The 18,845-nt window shown below is 38.7% G+C and overlaps 1 protein-coding gene across 1 annotated transcript; it reads right to left on the bottom strand.

Annotated features, from left to right (window-relative positions):
- Window positions 1–4,922: 4,922 nt before the first annotated feature.
- LOC136679241 (iron-sulfur cluster co-chaperone protein HscB-like) lies at window positions 4,923–17,930 on the bottom strand. Its single transcript, XM_066657665.1, has 6 exons — window positions 17,522–17,930; window positions 15,837–15,933; window positions 9,437–9,526; window positions 5,900–6,044; window positions 5,522–5,569; window positions 4,923–5,340 (listed from the first exon to the last, which is right to left on the bottom strand). The coding sequence occupies exons 1-6, from the start codon at window positions 17,833–17,835 to the stop codon at window positions 5,246–5,248; spliced, it is 789 nt and encodes a 262-aa protein (XP_066513762.1). The 5' UTR covers window positions 17,836–17,930; the 3' UTR covers window positions 4,923–5,245.
- Between the last annotated feature and the right edge of the window lie 915 nt (window positions 17,931–18,845).

Raw genomic sequence — 18,845 nt, 5'->3', positions numbered from 1 at the left:
CACACATTGATGAATCCTAAATGGGTAAGTGGATTATTAGATAAAGTGGTTTATTCTCCACCCTGAGCGACAGTACAAAGTGGTGCAATAAAACGCTTTTGCTGAAGCTGTATCTAATAAGAATGTGATGTTTAACTGTGCTTCCAGAGTAATGACACAATCTCACACACATTCTCTCCAATAACAGCTTAATGAATCAGTTCACATTACAGAGAAATAACACACATTTATTACAGTGAAATCAGTGCAAACAGATGGAGCCAGAACTATCACATCCAAAACTCTTCAGGAAGAAGCATTTTAATGAGGAAGGCTTTTAGTATTTTGTCATAATAAAACCTCACAATTCTACAAAATTATGAATAAACTGATTTCAGTGTACATTGTACATGATATTTTTAAGACATTTTGGGACATTTCTCATGGTCAATTCATCATTAAATCATCGTATAAAATGTATAAATGAGTTAAAAAAATCTAATAGTTTGGAGTTCTCACTGTGTCTACATGGGTTTCCTCTGGGTGCTCCGGTTTCCTCTCTCAGTCCAAAAACACATGCTGGTAGGTAGATTGTACATCCTTATGCATACAGTGCCTTGCGAAAGTATTCTGCCCCCTTTTCAAATATTTCAAACATAAAGATATAAAATGTTAATTTTTTGTGAAAAATCAACAAGTGGGACACAATCGTGAAGTGGAATGAAATGTATTGGATGTGTCATACATTTTTAACAAATAAAAAACTGAAAAGTGGTGCGTGCAGTGTTATTCTGCCCCTTTACTTTCAGTGCAGCAAACTCACTCCAGAAGTTCAGTTAGGATCTCTGAATCATCCAATGGTGTCCCAAATGACTGATGAAGATAAATATAATCCACCTGTGTGTAATCAAGTCTCTGTATAAATGCACCTGCTCTGTGATATTCTCAGGGTTCTGTTCAAAGCGCAGAGAGCATCTTGAAGACCAAGGAACACACCAGGCAGGTCCGAGATACTGTTGTGTAGAAGTTTAAAGCCGAATTTGGATACCAAAAGATTTCCCAAGCTTTAAACATCCCAAGGAGCACTGTGCAAACAATCATATTGAAATAGAAGGAGTATCAGACCACTGCAAATCTACCAAGACCCGGCCGCCCTTCTAAACTTTCATCTCGAATAAGGAGAAGACTGATCAGAGATGCAGCCAAGAGGCCCATGATCACTCTGGATGAACTGCAGAGATCTACAGCTGAGGTGGGAGAGTCTGTCCATAGGACAACAATCAGTCGTACACTGCACAAATCTGGCCTTTATGGAAGAGTGGCAAGAAGAAAGCCATTTCTCAAAGATATCCATAAAAAGACTCGTTTAAAGTTTGCCACAAGCCACTGGGACACACCAAACATGTGGAAGAATGTGCTCTGGTCAGATGAAACCAGAATCAAACTGTTTGGCCACAATACAACACGATATGTTTGGCGTAAAAGCAACACAACTCATCACCCTGAACACACCATCCCCACTGTCAAACATGGTGGTGGTAGCATCATGGTTTGGGCCTGCTTTTCATCAGTAGAGACAGGGAAGATGGTCAAAATTGATTGGAAGATGGATGGGGCCAAATACAGGACCATTCTGGAAGAAAACCTGTTGGAGTCTGCAAGAGACCTGAGACTGGGACGGAGATTTATCTTCCAACAAGACAATGATCCAAAACATAAAGCCAAATCTACAATGGAATGGTTTACAAATAAACGTATTCAGGTGTGGGAATGGCCAAGTCAAAGTCCAGACCTGAATCCAATCGAGAATCTGTGGAAAGAGCTGAAGACTGCTGTTCACAAACGCTCTCCATCCACCCTTACTGAGCTCGAGCTGTTTTGCAAGGAAGAATGGGCAAGAATTTCAGTCTCTCGGTGTGCAAAACTGATAGAGACATACCCCAAATGACTTGCAGCTGTAACTGCAGCAAATGGTGGCGCTACAAAGTATTAACGCAAGGGGGCCGAATAACACTGCACACCCCAGTTTTCAGTTTTTTGTTTGTTAAAAAAGTTGGACTTATCCAATAAATTTCATTCCACTTCACGTTTGTGTCCCACTTGTTGTTGATTCTTCGCAAAAAATTTAAATGTTATATCTTTATGCTTGAAGCCTGAAATGTGGCAAAAGTTTGAAAAGTTCAAGGGGGCCAAATACTTTCGCAAGGCACTGTATATATTGGTTTGTGAGTGTGTGTGTATATATATCAGTACATACATTGGTTTTGTAGCATATATACTGGTTTGTGTGTGTATATATATTGGTTTGTATGTATCGGTTTGTGGGCATATATATTGGGTTCTGCGCTGCATGGCAGAAATTTGCCGCTCAGTGCTGTCCAGCAAGTAACCTGTTTTGATGGTGCCCCACGGTTGTAATGAATCTCAGTTTGGACAAACTTTTGACACACTCCAAATAAAACCGAGTAAATTGATTGAGCAAAGTCTTTTGGCTTGTTTTGTGTGTTGTGAAGGTAAACAGTTCGTTACTTTCTGTATTTAGCGCTATTCATTTGTCAATGAAGTGTTAAAAACAATGTGCGCAGCATTATGTGCACATCAAAGAGTCCCTTTCGTTCACTGAATCTGAATCTGAATCTGCGAATCAGGTACAACGTACTGTTGTAGAAAATAATCCAATCGGCTAGCCTGAGCTTTATTATCTTTATTATGACCTTTATTTATTATTTATAATTGCAGAGCTCGGGTTTTATTTGGAATATGTCAAAAGTTTGTCCAAACTGAGGTTCATTAAAACCATGCAGCACAATCAAAACAGCCTACTCGCTGGACAGCACTGAGCGGCAAATTTCTACCATGCAGCGCAAAACCCAATAATAATACCCACAAACCGATATATACAAACCAATGTATATACCCACAAACCAATATATACCAACAAACCTATATATATATATATATATATATACACACACACACACACACCAACAAACCAATATATACACACACAAACCAATGTACGTACTGATAATTTTATATATATATATATATATATATATATATATATATATATATATATGCAATGTATAAACTGATAATCCGATATATACCCACAAACTGATATATACAAACCAACAGTTTAAAACCAATGTATGTGCCATTTCCTGAATGGCTTCCCATACCCAACTATCCCAGGTAGATTTAAGACCCACCATACACAAATAAAGTCCCAAAATACACAAGAAGTTACCTGGTATGATTAAAAGACTGATTCATAAAACAGGCCTCCGGTTCTTATGACCATAACATAATGTTTTAATAAATCATGTTTTGTCATTGTGCAATACAAAACATATAGAAAATTGCATAAATGTCTTAGAAGAAACAAATATAACTTGAATATTTATGACAGTGCTATTGGCAGAATGAGACTAGGAAAAATACCAAGGTCTATATATTAGTGAGAATTAAAGAATTAGCACCAGGTATGGAAAAAAAATTGTAACTGTAGCTTTTTATTATAGAAGAGCAATCTTTTGGATGATCTGTATCTTTCTGGGGTACATATTTAATCAAATACTTTTATTTTATATTATTTTTTAAAATAATATTATTCCTTACATTTTCATTTAAACCTTCAGTGAACACAGAGTTCTCACGCATTTGTACAGGGATAGACACCTCACTAATAACATTAAGACAAATGTTTGATTAAAAACATTCAGTAGTTTCACTTAACTGCATTAAATGCAAACTGTTTGGAGGGGTAATATTTTTAATGCAAAATTTGGCTTTATAACCACATCCCAAGCTTAATCAGCCAATCAGATTCCTTAATAAATGACCGTGCTTCAAGTGAAACAGAAACAGCTAATCATATATAACATTCTGTTGCATCTGGGACAGACCAAAGCATGAGGAAACTGTGGACAAAAAACTGATCAGCTCCCCTGCTGAGCAGTGAACACAACATGCAGTACCCTGACCAAGGGAAGGAATATAATACTGCATACTAATTCATGGTGAATTAAGAGTGTGGATAACTGATGTTTGTCAGCAGTGGAGTAATCTGTCTAGAGCTGTCTCCAAGCTAAATTAGTGCTTATGAACTATTATAAACTTACATCTGACATTACAAAGAGGCCACCATACTGAACTACAAACTAAACAATATAATTAAAGTGTTTGTAACTAGCAAGGCTCAGCCCATTGGAGTGATTGTTAACAAAAACACAGACATAAATATGATTATACACTTCCTTGACAGACAGCTTTAACACGATATCTGATTATTCACAGCTAGTGAGAAAGAAATAGTCCCGAAATGGCACTGCTTGTGACATTAGACATGGTTAAATGCAGAATTTTTAAGTCTTTGGAGCGGAGTCTGAAACTGAGCTGTGGAAATTTCTGTTTTAGAAAGGTATTCGGGAAACAGGTGACACCATTTATGCCATCAAAAATGATAATGTTACAGATTTTCAGTGCATCAGTTTTTCAGTATTGGGGAGGAACAATCAAAATAGATATAGCTCTAGTGAAATCTTTGCTTGTGGATTTGAGTAATCTGCCTATGGTGTGCATATATTATGAATATTAATATTTTAAATAACAATATAATAAAATCTTCATGTCTAAAACATTTGATGTATTCCCTCTACAGTGTTAAGAAGGATTTTCTTTTAAAACTGAGACAATGTTACAAAATCATTGCAGTACTTATTGATATAGATCAATATCGAAAAGTTTACCATTAGTACATTTTTGTCCATTTCACCCAGACCTAGTCCCAGCTATGATGATTTGTTTTTGTGTTTCCATTTAGGTCTCATACCACACAACATGCCAAATAATAATCAGCACTCAAACCTTTCAGGTTTTTAAATTATCTTTGGTCTAAAGAGTATCAGTAAATTTAACAATACATTTTTTTTTATTGAAAATTTTCAAATATTTATTTAACCTTCTCTTCACACCAAGTAGAACATTTGTTGAACATAATAAACATGGAGGTGATGAACATTGTGTTGAAAGTAAATGCACCGAAAGAATTAGCACATGATTGTTAAATGAAGTGTGTGTTAAATAAAATGGAATTAAGTGCTTTATTTCCCTACAATTAGATTATTTATTTAATAGGAAAAAATAAATATATTTAAAATACTCTTTAATTTACAACATGTTCAAGTTTAAAAGTACATAATTGTACTGAAATACAGTTATAAGTATTGGGGAAAATGTTGGAAAAGTGTCTTTCTCCACCCCCTCACAAGTTCTTTGTCAGTTTGTCTTTTACCTTCTCCTCCACATTGGTGAAATATTTCATTCGGGCCAGGATCTCTTTGGCTGACTGTAGGTCTTCTACATGTGAAAGAAAATAGGGTCAAAAGAATGTCATGAAAAAATAGCAACCATTTTTACCTTCGCTGAGTCAAGGAACTGTGGGAAACCTTCTTTTTCACTTCCTCTTACACTTAACAGCGACTTTGGCAGTGTGTGCCAGTGTCATATTTGAGGAGAACGGAGAGGAAGAGGGAGATACCTTTGTTCAGCAATGTATTCATCTGTTCAGTCAAGTCTTTCAATGTCTCTGCAGGAAGAAAGAAAGAACCATGAGTATTTACAGCAGGATATCGGTCCATGCTTAAATAAATGAAAATGAAAGTACCAAAATGTCTTAAAAAAGGAGCACAACCTGTGAAATTTCATAACTCACTGGCTCAAAAAATAAATGCAAAGAAAAACAGAAACTGAAAGCATAATAAAAATGTAGCCTTGAGCATTTCTATAGAATGGGTTTCAGCTCATAAGGAGTCAAATAAATATGGTCTTTCGGTGAAATGTGGGTGAAGCAATATTCACCAGCTCTTATACAGGTAGGGTAGTAGTTTCTGTTTTGTTTTGTTGTTTTTCTACTCACCTTGCACAGCCTGGCCGATAGCATTCACCTCCTCTGTGCTCTGACTCTCCGCTAGCTTCTCATTGACATCCATGATTTCCAGGAGGAAGCTAGGGTCAGCCGTAGCATCAGCTCCCTCCTCCAGCTCGACTCCACACAGCTGTAGCTGGGGTTAATCACACAGGTGACACGGAAGAGTTATTGGGAGATGAGCAGTCTAGAAATTTGAGTTAATAAAACATACAGACTAGGGCTGGACGATATGGCCAACATTTATATCACAATATATTTCTTACTTTCGGTTGAAATATATCCAATATTGATAATAACAGAAAAAATCCACTGAAAAACTGCCAAAATCAAAGAGAACATCACCATCAAACATAAACTTCTTGGCATTATCAATATTCATATTTTTAAATAAACTTATATATATATAATATGAATGCCTTGAACTGACGGCTGTGCCCTGTAATGAACGTCAGTCAGTGATGATGCTGCAAAAATTGTATATTGAAATACTGAAAATGTGTTTAAAAATCATATAGGTAATGAAACATTTATTCATTGTCTGTAACCGCTTATCCAGTTCAGGTTCGCGGTGGGTCCAAAGCCTACACGGATTCACTGGGCACAAGGCAGGAACACACCCTGGAGAAATCAGCAGTCCTTCACATGGTGACACACAATCACACATTCACTCACACCTATGGACACTTTTGAGTCGCCAAACAACCTACCAACATGTGTTTTTGGACTGTGGGTGGAAACTGGAGCACCCGGAGGAAACCCACATGGACACAGGGAGAACACACCAAATTTCTCACAGACAGTCACCAGACAGCGGGACTTAAACCCACAACCTCCTGCGAAACTACTTGCTGTGTCATTGTGCTGCTCCTTAGTGAAACATTTTATATTGCAATATAAATTGATGTCAAATTATTTTCCACCCCTAATACAGAAGGACCATCCATTATATTATGACCACCTCCTTGTTTCTACATATACTGTCCATTCTCTCAGCACCACTGACCATACAGGAGCACTTTGAGGTTCTACAATTAATCCACCTGATGCTCTGCATAATTTGTGTACCCGCTTTCACCCTGTTCTTCAGTGGTCATGTCACTGCTGCACGGAGCATGATCCCTCACTCAAATCAAACATGCTCTGTGGTTGTCTGGTTGTAGCCTTTATCACAGAAGGAGGGTGAAAGGAGCTAAACAAATTATGCAGAGCATCAGGTGGACTACAGTCAGTAATTGTAGAGACAAAGTGCTCCTGTATGGCCAGTGGAGCTTATGTTTAAAAATGTTGACCCTAGCTGTCACGCAGTTTGGATGACAACAGCAATAAGAAAAGGTAAAATTTCTTTTTTAATATGCTTTATTATTTGGGTATGGAAGACAGTAGCTTCATTATCAAGGATTTCTCAACTGGACAGTGAGAAGACAAATGCATACTTAAAAAGGTGCTATATCCAACAAACAAGACATTTCTATGTAGAGATAGAGTGGGGTAAAAGCATCCAGAGTAAGAAATGAAGTCACACACCCTGTGTGTGGGTATGTGTTCTCTGTGTTTTTGTTTTCATAACTACACTTGCCAAGCATGTAGTCTTGCCAAGTGTAGTCCCACCTTGTGGGAATGATGGCTCTCCCCATGTTTAAGTGTTTCACACTGACCGCACACGTGAAGTGCAAAAATACAAGTTGGTTCTATTTTTGACGCATACCATGCATGGCAATTTTGCTGTATGTACAGTCTGATGTGGCAGCAAGTCAGGTTTATATTGTCGGATCATTTTCAAACTAAAAGCTATGCTCAAATTTAGACAACAAAGTACATTTAAAGGGAACATCTATGATTGTGAGGAAACAGCTCTAAGCTCTGCATCTTTTAAGGTCGAAAGGTATGTTTGAGGGAAAATACACAACAGTTGTTTGTATGTGGCTGAAGTGTATCTTTTCTGTAGGTTTTATTCACTGTTTCAATTACCACAGAAACTCATTTGTAACATGAGTTGTTTAGTTTTGTAGCACTTTCAGTAATGCAGTTAGCCGTCTCCCAAATTTGGAGACATTTCCAACTTAAATATAAGTCTATATTACCCACATATGGAGCTGGAATAGAGCAATCCTCATTTCAGTTCATGCTTTTCAATGTTTGGATTTCTGTCTGTTGACTAATTCAACTCTGGATGCCTCAACCATGGGCAGAGAGAGAGAAAGAAAAACTAACAAACCAGACCTAGCCTGTTTTTTTTCTCTCTTCATTTACAGACACTGGGGCTTCGTAAAAACCTTATACGAGTTTTGAGCACACAAACAGACTTGAGAGCTAGCAAGTTGAGAGGAAACCTCTTCTGAATTGTATAAAAATATTTTTTTTATTTTAATTAGGAACTATGGGTTTAAGCAATATACAGATAATAAAGACTTAAGTAAATGGTATTATCATGGGAAAATGCAGGGAAAACAGAAACCGCTTTCACCTCAAGACACAGTGTCTGGTGTGAAATAACAAGTGCTGCGAAATGGTCCTAATGCTCCTTGCACGCGGTGCTGCTTCTGGTGTGAAATCGGCAAAACTGCTGCATTGTACTTGTCTGTATTTACCAGCAGCTCTCTCTGGGCATCATGCTAAAATGTGAAAACGTCTGTCAAAACATTCCTTCACTGAAAAAACAAGTTAAAAAAAAGTCTCTGGAGCAGCTCTCACTGTCCACTGTCCTAAAAGCACAAATGGGAAGACGGATGGCAGTGTGCAATACCAAGGTAAAAGCGATTCTTCAACAAGTTCTTCAGCAAAAAAATGCTGTCTTATAACTGCTCTATGTTGCTTGTCTGTGTTTAGCAGCCGCTGTCTCTGGGCACCTTCCTCAGAACGCCAACGAAGGGGAAATGTGTAACTGAAGTGAAGTGCATGATGAATAGAGTCTAGAGTAACTAAAAATTTAAAATCATATTAGAGATTAGGCACAGAGTTTGGCCCAAGCACATTTTATCACCTGTCTGTAAACAGCAACATTTAAGGAAATAAACAGTACATTTCTTATGCTAAAATTAATTATTAGCATACGGTAAATAGCATCCAGAAATCATTACACTGTCTATAAAAATGGACCAAAGTACAATGCATAATAAAAAACTGAATTTGCCCAAAGTTTTTGTCCATTTGAGTTTTATGCAAGTGCCTGATGATTTAGTCATGCAGTTGAGCATAATGCTAATTGACGGCCTATAAGCTCACATTGCTTCCATTACATTAACCATGTAGCTTCTGTTTTCGGAAGCCAACTATGGCTATCAAACATGTTTTGGCTGATGGAATGCATTGGGGTGGAGGGGAAACTGTGTAAATTAGATTTTCTGCCAAACCATTCCTTTAAGGGAGTCTCTCACTTAGTGCTGCATAAATCAGCACGCCTAACACATGTTAACTGGACACAATTTGAATAAATTTTGTTCTCAATTTGTCTTGGCCTCACAGTATGATGAAAATCAATTCAACCCTAATTAGCCTAGACATTAAAATTCTGCAGGTTTTTCTTACCATGTAGACAGCACGCGTGAGTGGTTTCTGTAGCGTCCTGAAGGCTTTGTTTACCAGTGCAGACTGCTTTTCAGAATATCCTTGTTCTGTCTGAAATGAAGGATCACAAACCCATGCAAATTAATGGACTATTTCTCATTGCAGCAACAGGCAGCCACTTAAAAATAGTTGACATAAGAGAAAATCACAGAATGACAACAGGAAATAAAGTATATGCACAAAAGTATAGAGACACATACACATTACACCTACAAAAGGTTTTATGATATCTCATTGGGTCTGTGGGAGTTTTTGCCCATTCATCCAGAGGAACATTTATGAGGTCAGACACTGATGATGGATAAGAGGGCCTGGCTTGCAATCTCTGTTCTGATTCATGCCAAAGGCGTTTGTTGGGGTTAAGGTCAAGGCTCTGTGAGGGCCAGTGAAGTTCTTCGACAACAAACTAACCCAATCAGGCCTTTACAGATCTCGCTTTGTGCACTAGGGCCTAGTCGTGCTGGAACAGACAAGGGCGTTCCACAAACTATTCCGACAAACCTAAAAGTATACTATTGTCCAAAATGTTACGGCATGCTGAATTATTAAGATTTCCCTTTACTAAGGGGCCTACCGAACCCCTGAAAAACAGCTCAATAGCACTACCTTCATCTTATTATGAAGTGCCTGGCACACACTTTCTGTGCTGATGTTAAAGCCAGAGATCATTGGTGATAATTACACAATGTGTGCCTCAGCAAGTAGCAACCCCACACTTTTTTTACATGGTCTGCCATTTCTTGGTCGAGTTGCTGTGGTTCCTAAATACTACCACTTTTCCATAATACCACTCACAACTGAAAAAGGCATATAAAAAGGGAAGAAATTTCACAAATTTACTTCTACTACAGTGAAAGTCAGTGAGCATTTTAGAATGACCCATTTTTGCATAGCTAGGTACTTGATTTTGTACACCTGTGTCAACGGGACTAAATAAAACTACCAAATTCAATGATTAGAGTGAGGATGTGTGTCCCAATACTTTTGTCCATATAGTGCATAAGAAAAAATTCTTATATTTTAACACCTGAAAATATGATATGCCTACAGCTAGTCATTTCCAAATATCACACCACACTGTCACTTCTTTGTTTCAAAACAATCCCTATGGCATGCAGCTGCTTTTCTGATTCACGAATCCTTGGCAATGTTGATAATTGGATTTTTTTTTTTTATCTTTCTCAGGGGTCTGTGTGTTTGGGTAATGGCAGAGACTGAATGTTAGTTAGCTCTCTGAGGGGGCGAGGAGGGAGCGTAGTGTCAGGAAGAATAACAGGAGGAAAACGGCAGAGAATGAATAGCAGCAGAGGAACATTTTCCGCTGTCAGGCATGTCAAACCCCAGAGAATCAATAGCTGCCCACTAAGGCACGAGGGGCATTGCTGTCAGAGAGATCCCATCAAACTCACAGGCCACACACCCAAATCTAATGTGAAGATTGCAACCGTTTTACCAAAGATCTGCTGCTCTGCACTTCCTGCATCTGCACAAAGCAGCATAATCAGATTCTGCATTGTGGATCACAGTTTAAATCACTTGTTTGTGTCAACAGAGACAGTGGGGACAAAAATTGTTCTAGAGATTTGTCTGTCTGACTCAGGCCTTTGATACATGTTACATTTTTTCTGTAATGGTTCTGTAATAAAGAATCTATATAATATATAGAATGTAAAAATTATGACAACTCAAAGAACCATTTAAAATGTTTATATGGGTATTTTTGTGTTTAAATGGTTAGTTTCTGCTGTGCTATACATACCCAAAAATGTACTTTTTGCTGTTTCATGACTTCTAAATACCACATACAAGTGCATCTCAATAAATTAGAGTATCATCAAAAAGTCCATTCAAAAAGTGAAACTCATATTATATAGATTCATTACAAACAGAGTGATCTATTTCAAGTGTTTATTTCTTTTAATGTTGATGATTATGACAGCCAGTGAAAACCCAGAAGTCATTACCTCAGAAAAAATTAATATTATATAAAGACTAAATTACTGCATCAATGCAGCGTGGCATGGAGGTGATCTGGGGCACTGCTGATGTGTTATTGAAGCCGAAGTTGCCTTGAACACAGCCTTCAGCTCATCTGCATTGTTGGGTCTGGTGTCTCTCATATTCCTCTTGACAATACCCCATAGATTCTCTATGAGTTTGCTGTCCAATCAAACAAAGTGATATTGTGGTAATAAACCAGGTATTAGTACTTTTGGCAGTGTGGACAGGTGCTAAGTCCTGCTGGAAAATGAAATCCACATCTCCATAAAGCTTGTTAGCAGAGGGAAGCATGAAGTGCTCTAAAATGTCCTGGTAGACGGCTGTGCTGACTTTGGACGTGATATAACACAGTGGACCAAAACCAGCAGATGGCATGACTTCACAAACTATCACTGTTTGTGGAAACTTCACACTAGACCTCAAGCAGATTGTGTGCCTCTCCAGTCTTCTTCCAGACTCTGGGACCTTAGTTTTCAAATTAAATGCAACATTTACTTTCATTACATAACAAGACTTTGGACCACTGAGAAACAGCCCAGTCCTTTTTCTCCTTGTTCCACACTTTTGCCGTTGTCTCTGGGTCATGAGTGGCTTGACAGGAATGCAACAGTTGTGGCCCGTGTCGTGGATACGTCTGTGTTTGATGGCTCTCGAAGCACTGACTCCAGCAGCAGTCCACTCCTTGTGAATCTTCCCCAAATTTTTTTTAATGGCCTTTTCTTGTTCATCCCTGTTTCTTGTGCAACTTTTTCTAACACACTTTTTCCTTCCATTCAACTTTCCATTAACATTCTTGGATACAGTTTGTCAATGACTGCCTTCTGGACATCTGTCAGGCCAGAAGTCTTCCCCATGATTGTGTAGCCTTCTGAACCTGACTAAGGGACAATTTTTTTATTGATTATTCTAATTTTCTGAGAAAATAACTTCTGGGTTTTCACTGACTGTAAGCCATAATCATCAACATTAAACAAAATAAACACTTGAAATATATCACTCTGTAATGAACCTATATATGAGTTTCACTTTTTGAATTGAATTACTGAAATAAATTAACTTTTGGACGGCACGGTGGCACAGCAGGAAGTGTTGCAGTTACACAGCTCCAGGGACCTGGAGGTTGTGGGTTCAAGTCCCACTCTGGGTTACTGTCTGTGAGGAGTTTGGTGTGTTCTCCCAGTGTCAGCGTAGGTTTTCTCCGGCTGCTCCGGTTTTCTCCCACAGCACAAAAAAAAAAAAACACACATTGGTAGATGAATTTGCGACTCAAAACGTGTCTGTGAGTGTGAGAGTGAATGTGTGATTGTGTGTCGCCCTGTGAAGGACTGGCGCCCCCTCCAGGGTGTGTTCCTGCCTTGCACCCAGTGATGCTGGGTAGGCTTTGGACCAACCACGACCCTGAACTGAAGAAGTGGTTAAAGACAGATATTCTAATTTATAGAGATGTACCTGTATACTCTGTACTAATGTCTGTAGAAATATCTTTTAATTAACAAATTCGGCTAATTTACTGTACACCCACTGTAGACTCAGATGTTCTGTGTGCCCACAGCTTTTATAATCTTTATAGGAAAGCACTGACAAAAAGACTAGATGCTCTGGAACAGCTACACACAGATCCAAGGTCATCATTCTTAATGCCAAGAGAACACAAAAGGGGTACAAAATACAACGCTCCTATCAAGACCCCTAAATTCAGAAGAAACATGGGATGATGAGGTATCCTCAAATAACATCTGCTAACATCCATCACGTGTTGTATTAAAAAACTCAAGAGCATAGATCTATCTGCAGAATTAAGGAAGACTGAGATGGTTTATTAGTCTCAGCTGTGGCATTTTCAAAATTTAAAAAGATTACAAGAAAGCTGATATATGCATCTTGTGGCTCTTTTACTCAGTTTTTAAACATTGACCGAAGGGCCTGTTACATTCCTGCAAATAATGTCTTGCTGCAAACTATATTACTAAGCAAGTTTGCTTAATTAACAATGACAAGTATTTCTGCATAAATTAATGACTGTGGTGTAAAGTAATTCAGAGTGAACTGGAGTGAAATAGTTTACTGTAGAGAAACTGACTAAACCACAATGTCTGAGCTAAATAGACATTGCTCATAAAAATAAAGGGAACACTAAAATAACATCCTAGATCTCAGTGAATGAAATATTCCACTTGAAAATTGTTATTCATTACATAATGAAATACGTTGAGAACAAAATCATTCATTCATTCATTATCTGTAACCGCTTATCCAATTCAGGGTCACGGTGGGTCCAGAGCCTACCTGGAATCATTGGGCGCAAGGCGGGGAATACACCCTGGAAGGGGGCGCCAGTCCTTCACAAGGCAACACAGACACACACACACACACACATTCACTCACACACTCACACCTACGGACACTTTGGAGTCACCAATCCACCTACCAACGTGTGTTTTTGGAACCGTGGGAGGAAACCGGAGCACCCGGAGGAAACCCACACGGACACGGGGAGAACACACCAACTCCTCACAGACAGTCACCCGGAGCGGTAATCGAACCCACAACCTCCAGGAGCTGTGTGACTGCGACACTACCTGCTGCGCCACCGTGCCGCCTGAGAACAAAATGATCAGCGTAAATCAAACATTATCTCACAGAGGTCCGAATTGGGAGTCATACTCAAAATAAAAGTGGAAAATCAAATTACAGGCTGATCCAATTTCAGTGGAAATTCCTCAAGACAAGTTAAAATGAGGCTCAGTAGTGTGTGTGGCCTCCAAGTGCTGCATGACCACCCTACCACACCTGGGCATGCTCCTGATGAGGCAGCGGATGTTCTCCTGGGGGATCTTCTCTCAGACCTGGATTATAGCTTCAGTCAGCTCCTGGACAGTCTGTGGTGCAACGTGGCGTTGGTGGATGGAACGAGACATGATGTCCCAGATGTGCTCGATTGGATTCATGTCTGTGGAAGGGGCTTGGCTTCCATAGCTTCAATGCCTTCATCCTGCAGGAATTGCTGACACACTTCAGCCACATGAGGCCTAGCATTGTCATGCATCAGAAGGAACCCAGGGCCCACCGCACCAGCATGGTCTCACAATGGGTCTGAGGATCTCATCCTGGTACCTAATGGCAGTCAGGGCACCTCTGGCTAGCACATGGACTAGTTTTATTTAGTCCCATTGCCACAGGTGTACAAAATGCAGCTCTCCAAAGAAATGCCTCCCCAAACCATTACTTACCCACTGCCAAACCGCTCATGCTAGAGGATGCTGCAGGCAGCAGAACGTTCTCCATTTCGTCTCCAGACTCTGTCATGTCTGTCACATGTGCTCAGTGTGAACCTGCTCTCATCCGTGAAGAGCACAGGGCGCCAACGGCAAATCCGCCAATCTTGGTGTTCTCTGGCAAATGCCAATCGCCCTACACAGTGCTGGGCTGTGAGCACAAGCCCCACTTGTGGATGTTTGGCCCTCATACCACCCTCACTGAGTCTGGTTCTGACAGTTTGCGCAGAAACATGGATATTAATGGCCTGCTGGAGGTCATTTTGCAGGGCTCTGTTCCTCCTTGCACAAAGGAGGAGGTAGCGGTCCTGCTGCTGGGTTGTTGCCCTCCTATGGCCTCCTGGTGTACTGGCCTGTTTCCTGCTATCTCCTTCATGCTCTGAAAACTGTGCTGACAGACGCAGCAAACCTTCTTGACACAGCTCACATTGGTGTGCCATCCTGGATGAGTTGCACTACCTGAGCAACTTCTGTGGGTTGTAGACACCGCCTCACGCTTTCTCTAGTGGTGAGAGCACTGACAAAATGCAAAAGTGACCAAAACATCAGCCAGAAAAGATGAGAACAGAGAACTGGTCACCACCTGCAGAACCACTCCTTTATAGGGGTTGTCTTGCTCATTGCCTCTCATTTCTACCTGTTGTCTGTTCCATTTGTGCAACAGCAGGTGAAATTGATTCACAATCAGTGTTGCTTCCTAACTGGACAAGTTGATTTCACAGAAGTGTGATTGACTTGGAGAAACATTGTGTTGTTTAAGTGTTCCCTTTATTTTTATTTTTTTAGCAGTGTACGTAATGGTAAAACAGTGATTATATATTTATATGACTCTACTTACCTAGAATGAGGATTTCATATCAAACAAATGTGTATGATTTTGTCATGAGCGGTTGAACATGAAAGTGAAAAATGTTGATTTCCCCTTAAATAAATGATGTGCGTGAAAGCTGAATGACTAAGCTGTAGATCCTCCAGCTACCAGTAGAGCTCACTGTTGTTCTGTATTTTTATGAATATGGGGAATCAGTTCCTATAATGCAATGCAGGCTATATTATTTGCATTATCCTTTTGAAAATTCTGGTACCGATGATTTGCGGCTGAAGTTGTCTGGATGCAGAGATCTCTGCAGTTCTAAGTATCTTCTCTGCAGCTTCTGAATATCCAAAGCAAATATCTGATCACTAGAAAAGAAATGCAAAACAATTGCAAGATTACAACCTGCATAAATAATTATATTCATAAAAATGACAAAAGTCCCTAAGTGCAACACATTAACAAACTAAAAATGTAGCATAAATATTAAACAAGTTCTTGACCTTGGACCCTCCATTTCATAACACTGATTCTCCTACATTTAATGTTTCCTCAGCTGATGAATAAACTGATTGCACTTTGAAATCAAATACTGGCAGAGAACGAAAGCACATCAATTCCCACTACATTAGAGATTCTTAAATTCAGGGTCATGATATCCTATTAGGATACCACATTTACAAAATGAGTTGATTGGCCGTCTCAGTTTTTCATTATCTACTTGAGCAGTAGATCAGAATACTATTCATTTTACTGCGTTTGTAATCCTATAAAAATAAATGTATTATTTCACAATGACAATCCATGTACATTCAGGTTCTTTGTGTTAGAAATGTTTATGCATCACCAGTGTCAGATACGGCAGAACGAATAGTATCTTATACTGGTGTCTGCGCCAAGTTGCCATTCCATTTTTTCCGTTTTAAGGCAGGTACTTCAGGGTCAAAGCCAATTTTCCTCAAGATTTAGTGCTGCTTTAAGATCAGACTCCTGCTCTTACATACAATGTCATTTTGAAGAGAAATGGATCCTAGGTCAGCAGTTCTACTCTGAGATGCTTTATGACTTAAGGTGCAGTAATAAAAAAAAAAAACACCCTTTAAATGCAGTACCATTGTTTACCAAAAACTGACAATTCTATTAATCATCTCCACTCCTCCTCCTCTCTCCACCTTTTAGTATAGAGCAGGGTGTGTCAATACTGTGTCTTGAAGACTGATTTGTGTTAAGTATGTCTGAGTCTTTCTCTGTGAAGTATTCTTATGGGTTTGCATAAATTACCTTAATGTAATTGGCCTCAATGTAAATTTCTCATTGTCTTCTTTGTGTACAATTTTATTTTATTTTTGTGTAAATATACACTTAAAAAAAGTAGTGTACATTAAAAATAATGCAAATTGATCAATAACTCTGTTTAACAAAATTACTTATTAAGTAGCTCTTAAATATACATTCCCTAATGCCTTTAAAAGTGATTTAGATGTTCGCCTCCATTCATTAAACTCAGCTCTATGAATAATCATTTAATCGCCATTTCCAATTTCTCACTGGCAGCTTGAATGCCTCTCCCCAGAATCACTTAAACACAATCGAAATGATCCATTTTCACCTACTTAAGAATATTATAAGGTGTTTTACAAGACGAAAAAATAATCGACTGAGTACAGATTACAAAGAAGTTAGCATTTTGCATTTTTAAATGGTACGGTGACTTTTATATTTGTTTTTTTATGAACTATGACATAAATCAGCAAAATCAACAAGATCCTATTTTGACTGCATGATGACCTTAACCCTAATACGGATGCCTCTTTACATTTGAAGAGGTCTGTATCAACACTGAGCAGACTAAACATACTCTTAAAGCACAGAGCTTTTGGAGCACGTTTGCGCGTGATGGGAGGTGAACTGTAGCTAAAACCGACTCTGTGAGGGACTTCTGAATGAATGTCTCACCAATTTAAAATCTGAAAGTAAGTGGCTCTCTCCTCCGGAGGCTGAATAACTCCACACCCCGAACAGAAGAAGAGGTCAGACACAGAGCCACATCTCCAGCACCTTCTCTCTGAAGGAGACAAACTCAAACTCCGTCTCAAACCCACAGTGAACCTCGCTCTCCTCTTTGACTCAACTCGAGTTAAACGCGGTGGTGTAGTCGTACAGATTACAGAGTTTCCTGCAGCAAAACAAAAACTAACGGCGACATTTTGTATGTGCCGGACACGTTTGTGAATCCTGTGAAAAACGCACAGAGTCCGCACACAGTTCATACTCCTCTAAATTAAGTCTAAAACACCGTAAACAATTCTGAATGAGATGCACGCTGTTTGGAAACAGCTAGTTTCCGCTGTCAAAGGCTCTGTTCCCATCTGCGCATTTCACACTTGCTCACTACACTCCGTTGACTATAGATTTATATACGGTGTAGGATTCTGAGAGGTTTGGTCAGAACAAAAATGTAGCTTGTTAAGATGCTTTAAATATTTTTTTTAGCTTATCATTTGTTTTAATTTAATATAATTATTTCAATGTAAACTGAAGGCTTGTATGAATTATTCGAATATTTTACTAATTTTATATATATTATATAATTTTATATACATTAACACTTCAAAAATAACGATAGGTATATTAAACAACATTAGTAACAGTCTCACAATTAGCTAAATATCTATCTTCAGAAAGCTTAAACAGTGAAGTGTTGTAGTACGTTTGCATGTATATTGGAATGTAGACGATGTCAAAATAAAAGTCCTTTATCAGCGGTGTACAAGCCCGGAACACTGCAAAATATTGTTTATCTAGTAAAAACACTGCAGTGAAATATCTTGCTTAAGGTTCGGGATAATCATCAATATCAACATAAATAAGGCAAAATGCATATTAAAATAGTGAATAAACAAGCACCCAACCAGCACCTAATTTCAATCATAAACCTATTTAAACTACATGATCAACGTTTGTTTGGAAACATTTCTTCTTAAATTAAGAGTATTAATAAATATATATATATATATTTTTTTTTTTTTTCCTTATTCTCCTGGGAAGGACAAGATGCTGAAACACTGCTGAGTTTTAAGAACATGGTCAGGTGTTGATGTTGGATAAGGTTTGAATGAAGAACTTTAGCAGAAATCATAGGAAACATACTGGATGATGTTCCATTTCTCCAGAGGTCACTGTTCTAATGCTTCACAGGCAAATGACAGGGCTTTATTCTAGCCCATGGTTGTCAGAGCGTGGTGATCATAAACCCACTTAAAAAATAAAACTAAAGGTG

The sequence above is a fragment of the Hoplias malabaricus genome, chromosome Y (genome assembly GCF_029633855.1).
Source record: "Hoplias malabaricus isolate fHopMal1 chromosome Y, fHopMal1.hap1, whole genome shotgun sequence".
Classification (NCBI taxonomy): Eukaryota; Metazoa; Chordata; class Actinopteri; order Characiformes; family Erythrinidae; genus Hoplias; species Hoplias malabaricus.
Note: the sequence above shows the minus strand (reverse complement) of the source record. Positions and strands in the feature narration are given on the sequence as shown.